The sequence below is a fragment of the Ranitomeya imitator genome, chromosome 2, assembly GCF_032444005.1.
Source record: "Ranitomeya imitator isolate aRanImi1 chromosome 2, aRanImi1.pri, whole genome shotgun sequence".
In the NCBI taxonomy this organism is placed as follows: domain Eukaryota; kingdom Metazoa; phylum Chordata; class Amphibia; order Anura; family Dendrobatidae; genus Ranitomeya; species Ranitomeya imitator.
The window spans coordinates 394,805,925-394,825,618 of NC_091283.1; the positions used below are offsets into that span (position 1 = coordinate 394,805,925).

Genomic DNA, 19,694 nt, shown 5'->3' on the forward strand with positions numbered 1-19,694 from the left:
AAGGAAAGTAAAACTAATCCCAAACTGTTCTTCAACTATATCAATAGTAAAAGAATAAAAACTGAAAATGTAGGCCCCTTAAAAAATAGTGAGGAAAGAATGGTTGTAGATGACGATGAAAAAGCTAACATATTAAACACCTTCTTCTCCGGGTAATGTAATAGATAAACCATTATTTCTTATTATTAGGGACTCTATAGCGACGGGGTCTGTTCCGCAGGACTGGCGCATAGCAAATGTGGTGCCAATATTCAAAAAGGGCTGTAAAAGTGAACCTGGAAATTATAGGCCAGTAAGTCTAACCTCTATTGTTGGTAAAATATTTGAAGGGTTTCTGAGGGATGTTATTCTGGATTATCTCAATGAGAATAACTGTTTAACTCCATATCAGCATGGGTTTATGAGAAATCGCTCCTGTCAAACCAATCTAATCAGTTTTTATGAAGAGGTAAGCTATAGGCTGGACCACGGTGAGTCATTGAACATGGTATATCTCGATTTTTCCAAAGCGTTTGATACCGTGCCGCACAAGAGGTTGGTACACAAAATGAGAATGCTTGGTATAGGGGAAAATGTGTGTAAATGGGTTAGTAACTGGCTTAGTGATAGAAAGCAGAGGGTGGTTATAAATGGTATAGTCTCTAACTGGGTCGCTGTGACCAGTGGGGTACCGCAGGGGTCGGTATTGGGACCTGTTCTCTTCAACATATTCATCAATGATCTGGTAGAAGGTTTACACAGTAAAATATCGATATTTGCAGATGATACAAAACTATGTAAAGCAGTTAATACAAGAGAAGATAGTATTCTGCTACAGATGGATCTGGATAAGTTAGAAACTTGGGCTGAAAGGTGGCAGATGAGGTTTAACAATGATAAATGTAAGGTTATACACATGGGAAGAAGGAATCAATATCACCATTACACACTGAACGGGAAACCACTGGGAGAAGGACTTGGGGATCCTAGTTAATGATTAACTTACCTGGAGCAGCCAGTGCCAGGCAGCAGCTGCCAAGGAAAACAGGATCATGGGGTGCATTAAAAGAGGTCTGGATACACATGATGAGAGCATTATACTGTCTCTGTACAAATCCCTAATTAGACTGCACATGGAGTACTGTGTCCAGTTTTGGGCACTGGTGCTCAGGAAGGATATAATGGAACTAGAGAGAGTACAAAGGAGGGCAACAAAATTAATAAAGTGGATGGGAGAACTACAATACCCAGATAGATTAGCGAAATTAGGATTATTTAGTCTAGAAAAAAGACGACTGAGGGGCGATCTAATAACCATGTATAAGTATATAAGGGGACAATACAAATATCTCGCTGAGGATCTGTTTATACCAAGGAAGGTGACGGGCACAAGGGGGCATTCTTTGCGTCTGGAGGAGAGAAGGTTTTTCCACCAACAAAGAAGAGGATTCTTTACTGTTAGGGCAGTGAGAATCTGGAATTCCTTGCCTGAGGAGGGGGTGATGGCGAACTCAGTCGAGGGGTTCAAGAGAGGCCTGGATGTCTTCCTGGAGCAGAACAATATTGTATCATACAATTATTAGGTTCTGTAGAAGGACGTAGATCTGGGGATTTATTATGATGGAATATAGGCTGAACTGGACAAATGTCTTTTTTCGGCCTTACTAACTATGTTACTATGTTACTAGTTTCCAAAATGTGGTCACTTATGGGGGGTTTCTGCTGTTTACACATGTCAGGGGCTCTTCAAATGCGTCATGGCATTCACATTCTATCCCAGGCAAATAGCTATTTTCCTTTCCTATCGCTGCCATGTGCCCAAGCAAAAGTTTTTGACCACACAGAGGATATACTTGCGTTCGGGACAAATTGTGCAACAAATATGGGGTCAGTTTTCTCCTTTTATCCATTGTGAAAATTACAAATGTGAGGCTAAAACAACATTTTCCTGAAAAAAATTAAAAATGTCACTATGACGAACTAAAGTTGTCATATTCTGTGTAGTACCTGTGGGTTCAAAATGCTCATTATACCCCTGGATAAAATTTAACAAAACAAAAGTGGTCTTTCAAGCATAACGACAAAACAAAAGATAACTATTTCAGAGTCCATAAGCCTGGGGAATTTGCCTGCTCAGGAAATACTAAATCTTCAGCTCCTCTTGGACACAGAGGAAAACAAAAAAACACGCAGCTTGCCATTTAGCTTCCCAATCACACCCTTGAGGTGGAGATATGGTGAGTAGGCATCCCACCCATCTCTTAGGGCAGTCTCACACGTCCAGATAATTCCGGTACCGGAAAAAATCGGTACCGGAATTATCCGTGTCCGTGTGCCCCTACGTTTTTGTGGCATATCAGTGTGGCACACGTGGGGCCGCCGATTACAGTCATGAATATGTGGCTCCACCCCTATGGGAGGTGGAGCCGCATATTCATTACTGTAAATGAGCAGCCCCACGTGACCGCATACAGGAGAAGATGCGGCCAGGAGAGGAAGCAGCGCCGGCGAGGGAGCGAGCCGGGTGAGCATTTTCAGAACAGCGGGGGAGGGGGGGAGGGTGGGGGTGTCACATAGATCTTTATTTTAAACACACTTATTCATATCTTCTCTACAGCAAACGCTGCTGCAGGGAAGATATGAATCGCGGCTTCAGCACCAGTTGGGGAGACAGCGCTTAATGTAGCGCTGTCTCCTGCACGGCACACAGACTGCACACGGACAACGTGCTTTACACGGACCCATTGACTTTAATGGGCCTGTGTAATACGTGCGCTCCCACGAACACTGATATGTCTCCGTGTTTGGCACACGGAGACACGGTCCGCAAAAAATCAATGACATCTGAACAGATGCATTGATTTTTATGTGTCTACGTGTGTCAGTGGCTCCGGTACGTGAGGAAACTGTCACCTCACGTACCGGAGACACTGACGTGTGAAACCGGCCTTACACCTACTCATAAAAAACCCAAACCCTTATGACTGCTGGTTAACCCCTCAGCACATAGCATGCTTGAGAGAAACTTATGGGTTTCACATAAGGAAAGATAGCAATCTTCATGACACATATCTGCCCTCACATACAGCGCCAGTGACCCTGTCACAGTAAATATCTATTCTATTTTGTCGGGTCACTCTGTGATTTTACTGTACACGGCAGATGAATTGCCGGCTTTTCAAAGGACATCTGTGCATAAAAATCGGCCGGCACTCGCACAGTCCGAGTGGTGTGCAATTTTTTTTTCTAACACACATTAACTGGCATTGGCGAGTATTGTCTGAGATAAGAGGACAGTCACAGCATACTGCAATTTCTTTCTCCGTCCGATTTCAAGTGAGAAAAAAAATCACAGATGAACTGTAACTCGTAGATTAAAATTTTTCCAGATATGCCTTATTCTTTAATTAACAAAGTGGATAGTTTTTGTTACATATGTGAAGTAGTAACTTTTGCATCACAAAGGCAAAACTTGACTACAATTATAAGGACAGACTCCTACAACCTGTATTTTGGCTGCAGAATAGCAGATCAGGTTAAGAGTTGGGCTTCCCACATATGATTAAAATAGCTGTGCATCACATCTTACCTAGTGATTGCATGGGAAGAGGCAATCTATGCCTTTTGTAGTCCCAATGGAGAGAGCCAACCGATCACACCATCAGTTGCTGTTTCTGCTTGGTGCCCCCCTTAAAAAAGGATCTTTTAGGAAGAAGAGGTGGACTTTACAGTATCCAAACATTCCATCTGCAATATGCCCAGTACCACATGCAGAAGAACTGCTGGGTCCAAAAGCACCAGAAACCTTTCCAGTCGAGTCAAGTGAGGATGAAGAGGGCTCTTGATGTCATGAAACATCATCCTTTCATGACTCCGACTTTCTGTCTGCAACCTCAACTGAGTCAGACCTTATAACACAAAGTGATCTGAATCATCTTGTTAGAGATTTGCATCTGCCCAAGAGTAAGGTTCAACTCTTAAGGTACCTTCACACTGAGCAACTTTCCAACGAGAACGACAACGATCCGTGACGTTGCAGCGTCCTGGATAGCGATCTCGTTGTGTTTGACACGCAGCAGCGATCTGGCTCCCGCTGTGATGTCGCTGGTCGTAGCTAGAAGTCCGGAACTTTATTTGGTCGTCAGGTCGGCGTGATTCGTCATGTTTGACAGCAAAAGCAACGATGCCTGCAATGGTTTTTCATGGAGCAACAACCAGCGAGAACGATAAGTACGTCACTGAATCGCTCCTGCATCGTTCAGCTGTTGCCGGTGTTTGACGTCTCCTAGCGACCTAAACAGCGACGCTGCAGCGATCGGCTCGTTGTCTATATCGCTGCAGCGTCGCTTAATGTGACGGTACTTTTAGGTTCCAGACTTCAGCAGTGAAATCTCCTGTCCGGATTTTTTTGTTCCACAACCATAATAAAGACCTTATCCAGTACTTCTTCATAGAGGGTGATCTTGTGGCATGCAAGAACATCAATAGTTTAATGGAAGCTCTGAAGATTAGTCATAACCCAGAGGAAAGGAGGCTCTCCATAGATTCATTCAAAACAAGCCTAAAAGCTGTCTTCTTGCATAATGTCAATGTGCTACCTTCAATTCCAGTAAATTATGCAGTCCACATAAAACAAACAACATAAAACAGCTGTTGAGGTGCATGAACTATGAACGACATTTGTGGCCCAACTGTGGTGACTTAAAGGTGGTTGCCTTCTAACTTGGTCTCCAGGGTTAATACACATAGTACTGCTGTTGTGAGGTGAGTGGGATGGTCGCGCAAAAGAATATCACTACAATAAACAGGCTGGCCTCTCCGACATTCATTTCAACCAGAGAGTAAAAATGTTCGACATCCAGCACTTGACTCACATAAGATTTTGTTGTCACCATTGCATATCAGGTTGGGCCTAATGAAAAACTTTTTAAAGTCAATGGGTAAAAATGCAAAAGCATTCAAGTATCTCAAAATTTCCAAGGTTGAGTGAAGCAAAGATAAAAGAAGTAGTCTTTATTGGACCTCAGATTCATAAGCATCTATAAGATGAGGAGTTTCTCAGTTTGTTTTTTTGAGAAACTCAAGAACAGATCATTATGAAGAGTTGGTGGAAAATCTCCTGAAAACATGTAAGGATCTTGGCTATAACATATCCTAGAAAGATTCATTTCTTAGATTCGCAACCCTGACCATTTTCCATCAAACTGCTGAGCACTTAGTGGACTAACACGGTGAGAAATTTCACCATTTATTGCTACTATGGAGAAAAGATATTAACCCCTTAACGACTAGAGGTATTTAAGTTTTTGCATTTCCATTTTTTTCTCCCCTTCTTCCCAGACCCATAACTTTTTATTTTTCGGTCAATATGGCCATGTGAGGGCTCGCTTTTTTTTTTTTTGTGGGACAAGTTGTACTTTTGAACACCACCATTGGTTTTAACATAAGGTGTGCTAGAAAACGGGGACAAAAATTCTAAGTGTGGTGAATTTTTTTTTTTTTTTTAATCCATGTTCACTAAATGCTATGACTGATCTGCCATTATGATTCTGCAGGTCATTGCGAGTACACAGATACCAAACATGTCTAGGTTCTTTTTGTTTAATTGTTTAAACAAGTTTTGGATTTTTTATTTTTTATTTTATTATTATTATACATTTTTATAGCGCCATTTATTCCATGGCGCTTTACATGTGAATACGGGGCAAATATAGACAAATACATTAAACATGAGCAAGAAACAAGGCACACGGGTACATAAGGAGGGAGGACCCTGCCCACGAGGGCTCACAGTCTGCAGGGGATGGGTGAGAATACACTAGGAGAGGGTAGAGCTGACAAAAAAGAGCTTAAAGGGACACTGTCACCTGAATTTGGAGGGAACAATCTTCAGCCATGGAGGCGGGGTTTTGGGGTTTTTGATTCACCCTTTCCTTACCCGCTGGCTGCATGCTGGCTGCAATATTGGATTGAAGTTCATTCTCTGTCCTCCGTAGTACATGCCTGCACAAAGCAATCTTGCCTTGCGCAGGCGTGTACTATGAAGGACAGAGAATGAACTTCAATCCAATATTGCAGCCAGCATGCAGCCAGCGGGTAAGGAAAGGGTGAATCAAAAACCCCAAAACCCCACCTCCATGGCTGAAGATTGTTCCCTCCAAATTCAGGTGACAGTGTCCCTTTAACAAAAAAAAAATGGCTCCATTTTCCAAGACTACATTTTAAGTGATCTAGGGCTGGGTGAAGGCTTATTATAGCGTGCCGAGCTTACTTATTTATTGATTTTTGATCACCCGTTATTGCATTTTATTGCAATATAGAGGCGACCAAAAAAAGTAATTCTGACTTTTTCAATTTTTTTTCTCGTTATTCCATTAAGCAATCAGGTAAATTATTTTTCTTATATTGATCGGGCGATTCTGAACACGGTGATACCAAATATGTGTATATTTGTTTTGCTTTTATTTTGAATGGGGCAAAAGGAGGGTGATTTGAACTTTAATTTTTAACCCCTTCACCCCTGGAGCGTTTTTCAGTTTTGCATTTTTCGCTCCCCTCCTTCCCAGGGCCATAATTTTATTTTTTTTCTGTCAGTATGGCCATGTGAAGGCTTATTTTTTGTGGGACGAGTTGTACTTTTGAACGACACCATTGGTTTTACCATGTCGTGTACTAGAAAACGGGAAAAAAATTCCAAGTGCGGTGAAATTGCAAACAAAATGCAATCCCACTCATTATGATTCTTCAGATCATTAGGCGTTCATAGACACCAAACATGTCTAAGTTCTTTTTTATCAAAGTGGTGAAAAAAATTCCAAACTTTGCTAAAAAAAAAAAAATTGCGCAATTTCTGAGACCCGTAGCGTCACCACGTAGCCGCTTAGCCACGCCCCTCTAAGGTAAGCCCGGCCTATGGAGCAGTGGGTCCATGTTCCGCAAGTATGAAGTTCTGCAGCAACTTCGAAGCGATTATGGTAATAAAAATAGTACAAAAATGTGTATTTTTATTTTTAAAAACTAAATCTTTAGGTGTAAAATCCACAAGAAAAGCTCTGTATAATGGAAAAACATTCCATACATAAAGAAATTCTACAAGCCAATGAACGAGTAGTATCTGGGACTTCTGCGAATTTAGTGGTCACTATTCACCTGTGCAGTTAAATGTAGAAATCTCCTCTTTACACCGCTCATCACCCCTCACATATGTCTCTGTAGTATTAATATGGGGCAGATCTTCACCCTGAAAGAAATATTGTAAAAGTCACAGACAAAAAATGACACTATAGCAAGTCTCCTCTATAAAACAGCTCATAATTCTATCCAGCAGTCTCCATAACAATAAAATTGTTTGAAGATCCAGACAACATCTAGTATATATGACCAGCTTTACATCAATTTTAAATTATCAGCCAACTGGCATTGTTGCAAGTATATACCACTGCAATACGCAATGTTGGTTGCATGAGAATGCCAGACGTGGTGGTGCTCAACTGTACATCAACACAATCTTCAAAAATTACGAGAGAATAAAAATTGATGTAAATACTTTTAGGCCCCAAAATGACAAAAGTATTCTCGGAGTGATACCTTTACTGGCTAACCATAAAGAGTATATTTGCAAGCTTTCAGAGCACACAGCCTCCTTCTTCAGGCAGGTTTATAAGACGAGCACAACATTTAAGAGATATTACAACATGACATTTGGTCATGATGTGAAAGGAGTGATCCATCTAAAAATAAGCCAAGGATATCAAATTAGGGTTTTTGTTTTGTCCAGTTCATTCCCGATTGTCTCTGTGTAGATTCATCCTTGTTTGTAGTTTTCCCAATATAGATACCTCCAAGGCTCCTTGTATATTGTATCAAGTACACTCACTACATGCAGGGCCGGCGTTAGCGGCAGGCAGACCAGGCAGCTGTCTAGGACCTCTGCTCCCCAAGGGGCCCCCAGACAGTGGGGTGCCACCAACAGCGACACACCACATGGCTGCTATGGGGCCTGTGAGTCAGGGGCCTGACTTGTGCCAGAGCATCCCCCCCTCGTGCACCGCATTCTACTGTATTGGTTTCATAGATGCCGATAGAGTTGAAAGCAATGATGAAGGAGAGGGCGTCAGATGACGCTCCCTCCCCCATCATTCCCCTCTGCCTCTGGCACAGCCAATGCACGATGACATCACTTCATCGTGCACCAGTGCAGCTGCTGAGACCCGAGCAGAGCCTGGAGCAGCACAGGGAACGAGGAGTGGTGAGGTTTTTTTTTTTTTTTAAATATATCAGTGAGTGAGTACTGAACTCTAGGGCTGGATTATATTCTATGAGGGGCTGCATTATACTATATGAGGGGGACTGCATTATACTATATGAAGGGGGCTGCATTACACTCTATGAAGGGGGCTGCATTTGACACTATGAGGGGGCTGCATTAGACGCTATGAGGGGGCGGGATTATATTCTATGGGGGAGATGCATTATACTCTGTGAGAGGGCTATATTATATTTTATGGGGGCTACATCATATTCTATGGGGGGTACATTATATTCTATTGGAGGGCTTCATTATACTCTATGAGGTGGCTACATTATATTCCAAGTTTGGGCTACATCATATTCTATGGGGGGCTACATTATATTCTATTGGGTGGCTGCTTTATGCTGTATGGGATGGCTGCATTATACTGTATGGGGGCTGCTTTATACTGTATCGGGGTCTATTGGGAATACAGTGGGTACGGAAAGTATTCAGACCCCTTTAAAAAAAATTCACACTTTGTTTTATTGCAGCCAATTGGTAAATTCTAAAAAGTACACTCTGCACCCTATCTTGACTGAAAAAAACAGAAATGTAGAAATTTTTGCAAAGTCATATCGGCAGTCGTAAAAGGGTTAATATTGTGTTTAAAAACAACCTTTTGCTTCAACAAAATGGCGCCGGTACACCTGTGAGACATGACACAAACCACAGAGCAGGATATACTATATACAGGAGAAGATGACATACAGGTATATACTATATACATGAGGGGATGACATACAGGTATATACTATATACAGGAGGAGATGACATACAGGTATATACTATATACAGGGGGAGATGACATACAGCTTTATATTATATACAGGAGGAGATGACATACAGGTATATACTATACTATATACAGGGGAGATGACACAGGAATATAGTGAAGGGAAAATGAGAGGTGTGAGGTGAAAATGAAGAGGTGTGAGGGGGAAAATAGTGGCGTGATCAGAAAATGACAAGTGTGAGGTCAAAATGACAGGTGTTAGGGGGGAAATGAGAGATGCGAGAGGAAAAATGAGAGATGTGAGGGGGAAAATGAGAGGCGTGATGGGAAAAAGAGAAGCGAGGTGCTATAACTAACCACAGTTAGTTACTATGCCCGGGCAATGCCCGGTTCTTTAAGTAGTGTATAATACTGGTGGATAAAACAAGACCTTCACAGCTTTCTACACATGAAAAGAAAGATATCATGACACCTTCTCTCCATTTACCTGATGATCCTGAGGAACATTGGGATCTTCTTGTTTACAGTACTGCAGAAGAAGAGGACGGTGACATCTCTCTGGTGTTGTCCACTTACTGGACAGAACTGGAAGAAACACATACAGGACTGAATTCATTATTTACATACAGATAATTATAGGCCATGTGTAAATAGTCCTGTCTATTACCCAGTGATGTGAGGGGTCGGGGAACCTCCATAATGACATCCTTGTATAGATCTTTGTGTCCTTCTAAATACTTCCACTCCTCCAAGGAGAAATAGATGTTGACATCCTGACACCTTATAGGAACCTGACAAACACAATACCATCATTCCCCAGATCCCTTCATAGCATTACTGTATAATGTCCCAGCAGTGTCACCTCTCCAGTCAGCAGCTCAATCATCTTGTGGGCAAGTCCTAGGATCTTCTGGTCATTGAGGTTTTCATAAATCAGGAGATGAGATGGAGGCATCATGATTGGGCTCAGGGGTCTTCCCCATCCCTCAGACACAGGGTCCTGACAGCGCTCACTGGAGGTCTGCCTCACTACTGTGTAATCCTGTTTATGAACACATTAATATATCTCACTACAGACATTTCCAGAGTCCTCACATCTCCAGTTCTGTCCATCTGTTACTCCCATAGATAAGAATGATGTAATGTGACGTCATCAGAATCTCTCACCTCTCCAGTAAGCTGGAAAAGAATCTCTAGGGTGAGGTGTAATATCCTCTCCGCCATCTTGTCCCTGTCCATATTCATCCTTGATGGTTCAATAAAGAAAATTCTCCTATATCGAAGATCTCCACTGAGAGAATGCAATGTTGTATGAAACTGAATGGGGAGAAGATGAACTGATACAAAATCATAAAGATCCCATGTAAGAAATCTCCAAAGCTGTTACAGGCTTCAAATAATCACTACATCAGGTCATGTGCACCGTCGGTCATGTCAGGTCGTTCATCAGGATGGCCATATGCACAGTTCTGCCCTCATTAGGTCAGGCCATCACTTATTAAAAAAAAAACCCAAGATAAAAACAAAATGAGGATATTTGGTGAACATAATTTTGGACAAAAAAAATGTAAAAGCCATCACACCATGTCACAGTGACAATATTTGGGACAGTCCTAACCCCTAGTATTAAAATCCTTAATGTTCTCATGAACATTTACATCATTTGACCATCCTGATGTCACCGTGACGTGGTGGGATGGCTTTTACTTTTTTGATCAAAATTATGTTAACCCCTTAACGATCGCTGATATGCCTTTTTTTTTTTTTTTTTTAATCAGATAAATTTTTATTGATCATAATAAATGTTATCTACTTATACAACAAGGTGCATTTGTGTTTTTTATTTTAACAAGAAAATATACCCCTTCTCCCCCCTCCCTCCCTCAGATAACCAACCCCAACTTTCCCCCCCTCCTCCACAAGAAGATCTTCTTTATTACAAACATATTGCATTATTAACATTGTTTTCCACAACCTCTTAATCATTCCCATTTAGCCATGGCTGCCATAGCTTTTGAAAAAATCCCATCCTATTCCTCTTGGTATAGATGCTTTTTTCGAGCTGGACAATATGATTCACTTGTGCAACAAACTCTCGTCTGGTTGGAGGTTCCTCCCTAATCCAGTATCTCGCAATCACTTTCCTTGCAACGAAGAGCAATCTAGCTATTGCCATTTTGGCAGTTTCATCGGCCGACAATTCCTCCACATACCCAAGTATACAAACCACTGGATCCCTGGGAACCGCACATCCATAAAGCACCCCAATTTGGTTCAACACTGCTACCCAATACGAAAAGAGCCTGGGGCACACCCACAACATGTGAAGCATACCCGCCTCAGTCTGAGTGCACCTAGGGCACTCAGAATCCAATCTCACTCCGGCTTTGAACAACAAGTCGGGTGTCCTATAGGCCCTATTAACCACATACAGTTGCGACAGTCTCCCAGGCTCACTCATTGACAATTTAGGAATGTATTCCAGAATAGACCCCCATTTGTCATCGTCTATTTCCCCCAGTTCGGCCTCCCATTTCTCTCTAGCTTTAATCGGGTAATCCTCCAAAAATGTGTGTAGTAAATCCCCATATACTTCCGATATAGCCCCCTTTGTTCCATTATTATTTAGTATACAGTCTAACATGAGATCCTTCTGAATCACTATGGGCCCCCTCCTCCTCTGTGCCTGAAAAGCGTGCTGAACTCTCCTATATTGATACCATTTCAACCCCGGAAACTGAAATTCCTGCTGAAGCGCATCATAAGACCTAAGACTCCCATTGTGAATCAGTTGTCCTAATAGCCTAATGCCCTTTTCCCTCCATTCTCCCATTCCTTCCATATGGTTAAATTCTTGAAGAGATGAGTTATCCCAGATAGGTGAAAATTCCGTGAATCCCCCAATTCCCCTAATTCGCTTCAGCATCTGCCATACTCTATGAATTAAATTCATGGTGGGACAACCAGTCCCCAATTTCCTAAATAGTCCTGATTCCAGACCCAAACTCAAGGGCCACACCCCGCTGATATGCACCAGACTACTGTGACCCATTTCTTCCTCTAACCCTTTCCCCCATCCCCTAAGATGTTGGCTCTGTGCAGCCAGAAAGTACAACCATGGGTTGGGTAACGCAAGCCCCCCCTCATCTTTGGGTCTCTGCAGAGTCTCCTGCCTAATCCTCGGGCTCTTCTTTCCCCACACCAACTCTCCGAATAACGATCTCAGCTTACGGAATGTTCTCATCGGGATCCATACCGGAGAATTATGTAGGACATATAAGATCTGAGGCATCACCACCATCTTGAGGAGATTTACTCTTCCTACCACCGACAAATTTAGCTTACTCCAAGCTGAGATCTTAGTGCGTATCTTAGTTATTAAAGGCTCGAGATTAAGTTCCTCAAATCTGGTTAAGGGAAGAGCTACTTGAATCCCTAAATATTTAAACTGAGTGACCACCCTTAATTTTGTACCTTCTTCCACCTCCCTTGTACAATCCACTTCTCTATCTACCTGCAAAACGCTCGATTTGTCCCAATTAATAACTAGCCCTGAAATTTGCCCAAATCTCTCGATTAATGCTATTACGTTCCTCAATGGTTCCCCAGAGCTCTCAAGAAAAAGCAGTATGTCATCTGCATATAAGGCGATTTTTTCCTCCATCTTCCCATATAAAAACCCTTTCACCATTTGAGACCGTCTGATAGTCGCTGCCAGTGGTTCCACCGCCAAAGCAAACAGTAGCGGGGACAACGGGCACCCCTGCCTTGTACCTCTAAAAAGCTGAAAGCTGTCTGACATCATATTGTTCACCTTGATTTTGGCCACCGGAGAGGAGTATAGGAGTCTCACCCATGACATAAAGACTGGCCCAAACCCACAACGACTCAGCACCGACCACAGGTATTGCCATTCTATACTATCAAAGGCCTTATGTGCATCGAGGGAAACCACCACTCTCCTGCCAGCATTATCAGCCGGTATTTGCATATTGAGAAATAGCCTTCTCAAGTTAATGGCAGTTGATTTATTAGGCATAAAGCCTGATTGGTCCGAATGAACCACTTTTTCTATCACCCGGGTCAGCCTGTTCGCCAGGGCCTTATCCAGAATCTTGACATCTGTTGTTAGGAGTGATATTGGTCTATATGACTCCGGTAACCGTGGATTTTTGTCTGGTTTGGGGATGACCACAATAATGGCCTCCCTCATGGAATTAGGCAATATACCTCTCTCCAGCGACTCCTCAAAGACCCCCAACAACTGAGCCATCAGCTCCTCAGCAAGGTCGCCATATAGTTCGACAGGAATGCCGTCCGCCCCCGGCGCCTTCCCTCCCGCCATGGATCTCAAGGCCCCCTCCAATTCCTCCACCGTAAACGGCCTATCCAACCATTCTCTATCCTCTGTCTCTATTCTAGGCAAGTCTGCCTCCTCTAGGAACCTGTCAATTCCTTCTTCTCCCTGTTCCAATCGTGATGTATATAATTTGCTGTAAAATCCCTTAAATCCTTCCACAATTTGGGCCCCCTGTGTGACAATACTGCCATTCTCCAATTCTAGGGCATGTACATGTGCCGATTCCCTTTGCGCCGATGCCACCACCGACAGCAGATGACCCACTTTCTCTCCCTCCGCATAAAATGCCTCTCTTTGGAAATTCCTTGTCCTTTCTGCTCTACGTAAGTGTAACTTATTCACCTCCTCCTGAGCCTTCTTCATACGTTCTATGGTGTCCTGTGAGCGCAGATCATTCAGTGCAGCCTCCGCTACCCTCAATTCTTCCATTATCGCTTTATCAGATTCCCTTGTTCGTGTTTTGTGCCTAGATATCTCTCTAAATAATATCCCCCTCAAGAATGCCTTCATGGTATCCCACACCACGTATTTCGCTGCACTACCGTTATTAATTTGAAAGAACTCCTCCAGCTCCTCCCCTATCTTTCCCATATCCAGAATTTGCAACCAGAAAGGGTTAATTTTCCACCCCCGTTTAGCTATCTCCCCCTGGCTTTCAATTTTCAGTGTTACCACAAGCGGACTATGGTCCGAGATTACCCTAGTCATATATTCCACCCCCTCCACCAGCCCATCCATTCCTTCATTACCTAGGGCCAAATCGATACGAGACAACGAGCCATATGTCGCCGAATAGCAGGAAAAGCAGTATGTGTCAATGTTACGGACTCTCCACAGATCCCTCCATGCCACTTCTTTCAAATAACTGCCAAACGCTGTCTCATTCCCTTCCGCCCTCAGCTGTGCGTGTTGACCCTTATCCCAGTGATCGTTAATAATGTTATTGACATCTCCTATTATAAGCAAAGGAACTCCCCCCCATCTACCGGCTATATTAAGGATTTCCTGCAATTTTTTCCCCGAGTACGGTGGAGGAATATATACCGACACTACACATAGCAATTTAGCAAATACTTTACACACTAGGAATACATACTGTCCATCACTGTCTATCACCACCTCCACCTCCTCAAACGGTACGCTCATGTGCACCAGAATCGACACCCCTCTAGCGTAGTTCGAGAATGTCGCGTGGTACGCCTTCCTCACCCATCTTTTATGCAGTATATCCACTTTTTCTTTTACTAAATGGGTTTCCTGAAGGCATATCAGCGAGGGCCTCTGTTTCAAGATATATTGCAAAATCGCCGTACGCTTTGTATTGTTTGATAGACCTCTAATGTTCCAGCTCAAAATTTTTACTTTATCTCCCATCATATTGCCAAACAATGAAAATATTCTTCTCCCATCTTTTGATCTTCTTCCCCCCCCTAAACTGACCCCTCCCACCCCAAACCTCCCCCCAATCCCTCATTATTGCAAAATAACCTGAACCTTACCTCTCCCTCCCTCAATAACCTCCTTCCTCACAGAACTCCTACTCCCTCTCTATATGAGAAAAAGGGGGAACGTACTAACACTCCTACCAGTGACTTAAAAGCTGACACTCACCCACAATAAATTTCCCACTATCCAACAGTCGTTCCCCTCCCCCCGCCCATCCGAAACATAATGTAAAAACAGTTGCGCCGCCGAACACAACCATAGCGCAATAGTCCTTCAAAACAAGTTACTCCAGTATTCTGTCACAGTGAACCCGTAACTCAGTTAATTCTGTCAGATGAACACTTTAGACAGAAAATCACTCCTGATCCTCCTCAGCGGTTCTTTTCCGCTCCAATACGCTTCGCGTTCAGATCCAACCAGTGTGACACTTCCTCGGGGCTCTGGAAAAAGTGGACCTTGTCCATAGCCACCACGCGTAGTTTTGCCGGATACAGCATAGAATAAGCCAGGCCCAGTTCACGCAGACGTCTTTTAGCCTCTCCAAACTTCATCCTAAGCCTCTGCACAATTGTGGAATAGTCAGGATAGATAGATACTCGGTTGCCATCGATGGTTAATTCCTCCATATTCCTGGCCTTCCTCATCAGAATATCTCGGTCTCTATAGTTCAGGATTTTAGCCAGAAAGGTCCTTGGAGGGGATCCAGGGGGCAGAGGTCTGGACGGCACCCTGTGCGCTCTTTCAACCGCGAATAATTTAGTGAGACTATCTCCTCCCACCTTAGTTTTCAACCATGTCTCAATGAATTCCGTGGGGTTGTTTCCTTCTGCCTTTTCAGGCACACCAACAATTCTCAAGTTATTTCTACGTGAGCGGTTCTCCAGATCGTCAGTTTTAAGCTCCAACTCTGAAATGCGCTGGATGTATTTTTTCTCCCTTTTAGTCATTTCGGCAATTTGGTCCTCCGCTCCCCCTACACGTTCCTCTAACAGTTCAACTCTCCCCTCCATTTTGTGCATGGCTGAGCGAAACGAGGAGACCTCCCCCTTCAGGCCATCCACCTGAGCAGTTAGGGTTGTTAAAGCAGTCTTGCAAGACAATATAGCAGAGAAAATGTCCCTCAGGGTCGGCTCCGCAGCCTCATCAGTACATACAGTTCCCAGCTGTGCTGCACAATCCAGGGCCAGCCCAGCCCCTTTATCCAGTGGGGCATTGCTTATGGCTGGTGTTATGGTGGGTGCTATGCAGGATTCACTCTCCACCACCTCCCTCTGTGCCCCAGCCTGCTCACCCGTCTGCTCCACTGAGTCCACCGCTCCTCCTGTCACCTCTCCTTCAGCTCCTTGCATTATCCGTCCTGCCTCCTCTGTTCTGGCGAACTGCTCCAGCTTTGCTAGTATTTCTAGCCGCTTCTGGTAAGCAGCGCCTGCCTTTGCCGCCTCCTCTGCTGCGCTGTCGGCGCCATCTTGGGAGCGCGTGCAGCCAGCCACCCCGGCTTCTTTCTGCCTTTTGCGTGTCATTTTCGGCTCCTGCTGCGCGCGTTTTACTCTCCCTGCTCCCCGGCTACTCAGGAGCTGCTCCTCCGGTGTTTGGCGTTCGGCGGCGCCTTTAGTATCCACTAAGTCTCCGTTCGGGCAGCGGGAGAGGTCCGGCAAGCGTCCTCTCACATCTCCTGCTAGGCCACGCCCCCGCTGATATGCCTTTTAACAGCAGTAGTTAATGGAACTTAAACCACAGCGCCGTTAATTAATGGTGCTGTGGAAAAACTGCATAGCGCCCCCCAGAAATCGGAATTTCTTCGGGGTCTCTGCTGCCAGGGGTAGCTCAGACACCAGAGAGCATGATTCGGGTCAGTTTTTACTGACCACAGGGTTGCGATCGCCATTATTAACCGTATAACAGCGACCGCAAAAAAAAAGTGCGATTTGCCATTTAATTTCTCTGTCCTCTGATGTAATCGCACATCAGAGAACACAGATATAGGGTCCCTGATCCCCCAGATACTTACCCGTGTCTCCTGGTGTCCCTGGATCCTCCTGCTTACCCTCACGGCCGCTGGTGTCTTCTTCCGGCACCCGGCAACAATAGGAAGATTTTTCCTATTGGTTCATTTTGGTCACTGTAATAGACCCTATCACAGTGATCAAAATAAAAAAAAAATAGTAAGTAAAAACCCCCTTTAACCCCCTTAATTAGGGAAAAATAATAAAATAAAGAAAATGTATTTATTTCCATTTTCCCATTAGGGTTAGAGTTGGGCTAAAGTGAGTTGGGCTTAAATTAAGGTTAGGGTTGGGGCTAAAGTTAGGGTAAAAGTTGGAATTAGGGTTAGGATTAGGGTTAGGTTTTTGATTAGGGTTGTGGTTAGGAGTGGGATTAGGGTTAGGGGTGTGTTGGGGTTAGGGTTGGTGTTAGAATTGGGGGGTTTCCATTGCTTAGGTACATCAGGGGGTCTCCAAACACGACATGGCGCCAACATTGATTCCAGACAATTTTGCGTTCAAAAAGTAAAATGGTGCTCCCTCCCTTCTGAGCTCTGCCATGCGCCCAAACAGTGGTTTACCCAAACATATGGGGCATCAGCGCACTCAGCACAATTTGGACAACAACTTTTGGGGTCCAATTTCTCCTGTCACCCTTGGGAAAATAAAAATTGTGGGCAAAAAGATAATTTTTGTGGAAAAAATATGATTTTTTTATTTTCACTGCTCTACGTTATAAACTTCTGTGAAGCACTTGGGGGTTCAAAGTGCTCACCACACATCTAAATAAGTTCCTTAAGGGGCCTAGTTTCCAAAATGGTGTCACTTATCAGGGGTTTCCACTGTTTAGGCACATCAGGGGCCCTCCAAATGCGACATTGCGTCCAATCTCAATTCCAGCCAATTCTGCATTGAAAAAGTCAAACGGCGTTCCTTTTCTTCCGTGCTTTGCCGTGCGCCCAAACAGTGGTTTACACCCACTTGTGGGGCTATCGGCGTATTCAGGAGAAATTACACAACAAATTTTGTAGTTCATTTTCTCTTTTTACGCTTGTGAAAATAAAAAAAATGGTTCTGAAATAAAATGTTTATAAAAAAAGTTAAATGTTAATTTTTTCCTTCCACATTGCTTCAGCTCTTTTGAAGCACGTAAAGTGTTAAACTTCTTGAATGTGGTTTTGAGCACGTTGAGGGGTGCTGTTTTTAGAATGGTGTCACTTTGGGATATTTTCTGTCATGAACACCCCTCAAAGTGACTTTAAATATGAGATGGTACCTAAAAAAATGGTTTTATAAATTTTGTTGTAAAAATGAGAAATCGCTGGTCAACTTTTAATCCTTATAACTTCCTAAAAAAAAAAAAAAATGTATTTCCAAAATTGTACTGATGTAAAGTAGACATGTGGACAATGTTATTTATTAAGTATTTTGTGTGACAGCTCTCTGATTTAAGGGTTTAAAAATTCAAAGTTTGAAAATTGCTAAATTTTTCGCCATATTTCCGTCATATCGAAGAAATTTTACCACTACCATGAAGTACAATATGTCACAAAAGAACAAACTCACAATCAGCGGGATCCATTAAAGCATTTCAGAGTTATAACCTCATAAAGTGACAGTGGTCAGAATTGTCAAAATTGGCCTGGTCATTAAGCTGCAAATTGGCTCTGCAACTAAGGGTTAACCAAGTACAATATGTTATTTTCATGTACTATTGCTATTTATTTAATGCAGAGTTTTTGCTAATTTTGTTTTTATCTCAAGTTTTGTCAGTTTAGTGGCCAGTGTGAACATGTTCCAGTTCATTTCTTTAGGTTTTTGTTTCAGGCTTTCACTTAGGCTACTTCCACACTTGCGTTGGTACGGGGCCATTGCCATGCGTCGGCCCGACGTACTGATGCAAACTGCAAAAAAAAAAAGAACAACGGGGGAAGCGGATGCAGTTTTACAACACATCTACTGCCCCATTGTAAGGTCCGGGGAGGAGGGGGCGGAGTTCCGGCAGCGCATGCGTGGTCGGAAATGGAGGACTCGACGCACAAAAAAACGTTACATGTAACTTTTTTTGTGCCGACGGTGGGCCAAAACACGACATGTGGCAATACGTCGCAATGCGTCGCAAATGAAAGTCTATGGAGAAAAAACGCATCCTGCGGGCAACTTTGCAGGATGCATTTTTTCTCCAAAACAATTGCGACGTACAGCAAACAATGCTAGTGTGAAAGTAGCCTTAGCCTCCTCTCTCTCTACTCCTGCTTTCTTACCATACAAATTCAGCTTCAGAAGTATGCAAAAGAACAGCTAAACAAACCCGTTGAGATTAAAATTGAACTCTTTGGCCACATTGAGCAAAGGAATGTGTGGAGAAAAAAAAGTCACAGAATTTCAGGAAAAGAACATCTCGCCAACCATTAAGGACGGGGGTGGTTCAATCATGCTTTGGAGTTGCGTTGCAACCAATCGCACTGGGAACATTTCATGAGTAGAGGGAAGAATGGATTCAATGAAATTTCAAAAAATGACAATATATTCTCTTTTTGCTTAAAATACAAAGGAAATGTGTTAGCTTTAACTTTAGACCTATAAAAGCTCATGTAATCTTCAATTTGCTTAACTGTTCACAAAAACAGTTATTTTGACCAGAGGTGACTACATTTTTACATGCCACTGTATAAAGGGTCCATGTCACTCTACAGCTCAATCTCACACTCGCCCTTAACTCAGGATATCTATTGAACACAGAATGCAACCCAACCACTCCAACACACTCAAAACTGTCACCACATATTGAAAAAGCATCAAGTACCAATGTCATGCACACAATGCACTCACAGCCCACAGGACACATGCCCAAAGTACCAATTAGTCTTTACGGAGACGCTGAGCTTTGCCTTTTTGCTA

General features: G+C 43.2%; 1 protein-coding gene across 1 annotated transcript in view; it reads right to left on the reverse strand.

Annotated features, from left to right (window-relative positions):
- Positions 1-19,694, reverse strand: part of LOC138666997 (zinc finger protein 813-like) — a 55,871-nt gene that overhangs the window by 20,071 nt on the left and 16,106 nt on the right. The window contains exons 6-10 of the mRNA XM_069755210.1: positions 10,173-10,322; positions 9,868-10,047; positions 9,673-9,796; positions 9,493-9,590; positions 7,129-7,219 (exon numbers count right to left, since the gene is read on the reverse strand). Of these exons, the coding sequence (XP_069611311.1) occupies positions 7,129-7,219; positions 9,493-9,590; positions 9,673-9,796; positions 9,868-10,047; positions 10,173-10,322 (643 nt within the window). The remainder of the gene's footprint in view (positions 1-7,128; positions 7,220-9,492; positions 9,591-9,672; positions 9,797-9,867; positions 10,048-10,172; positions 10,323-19,694) is intronic.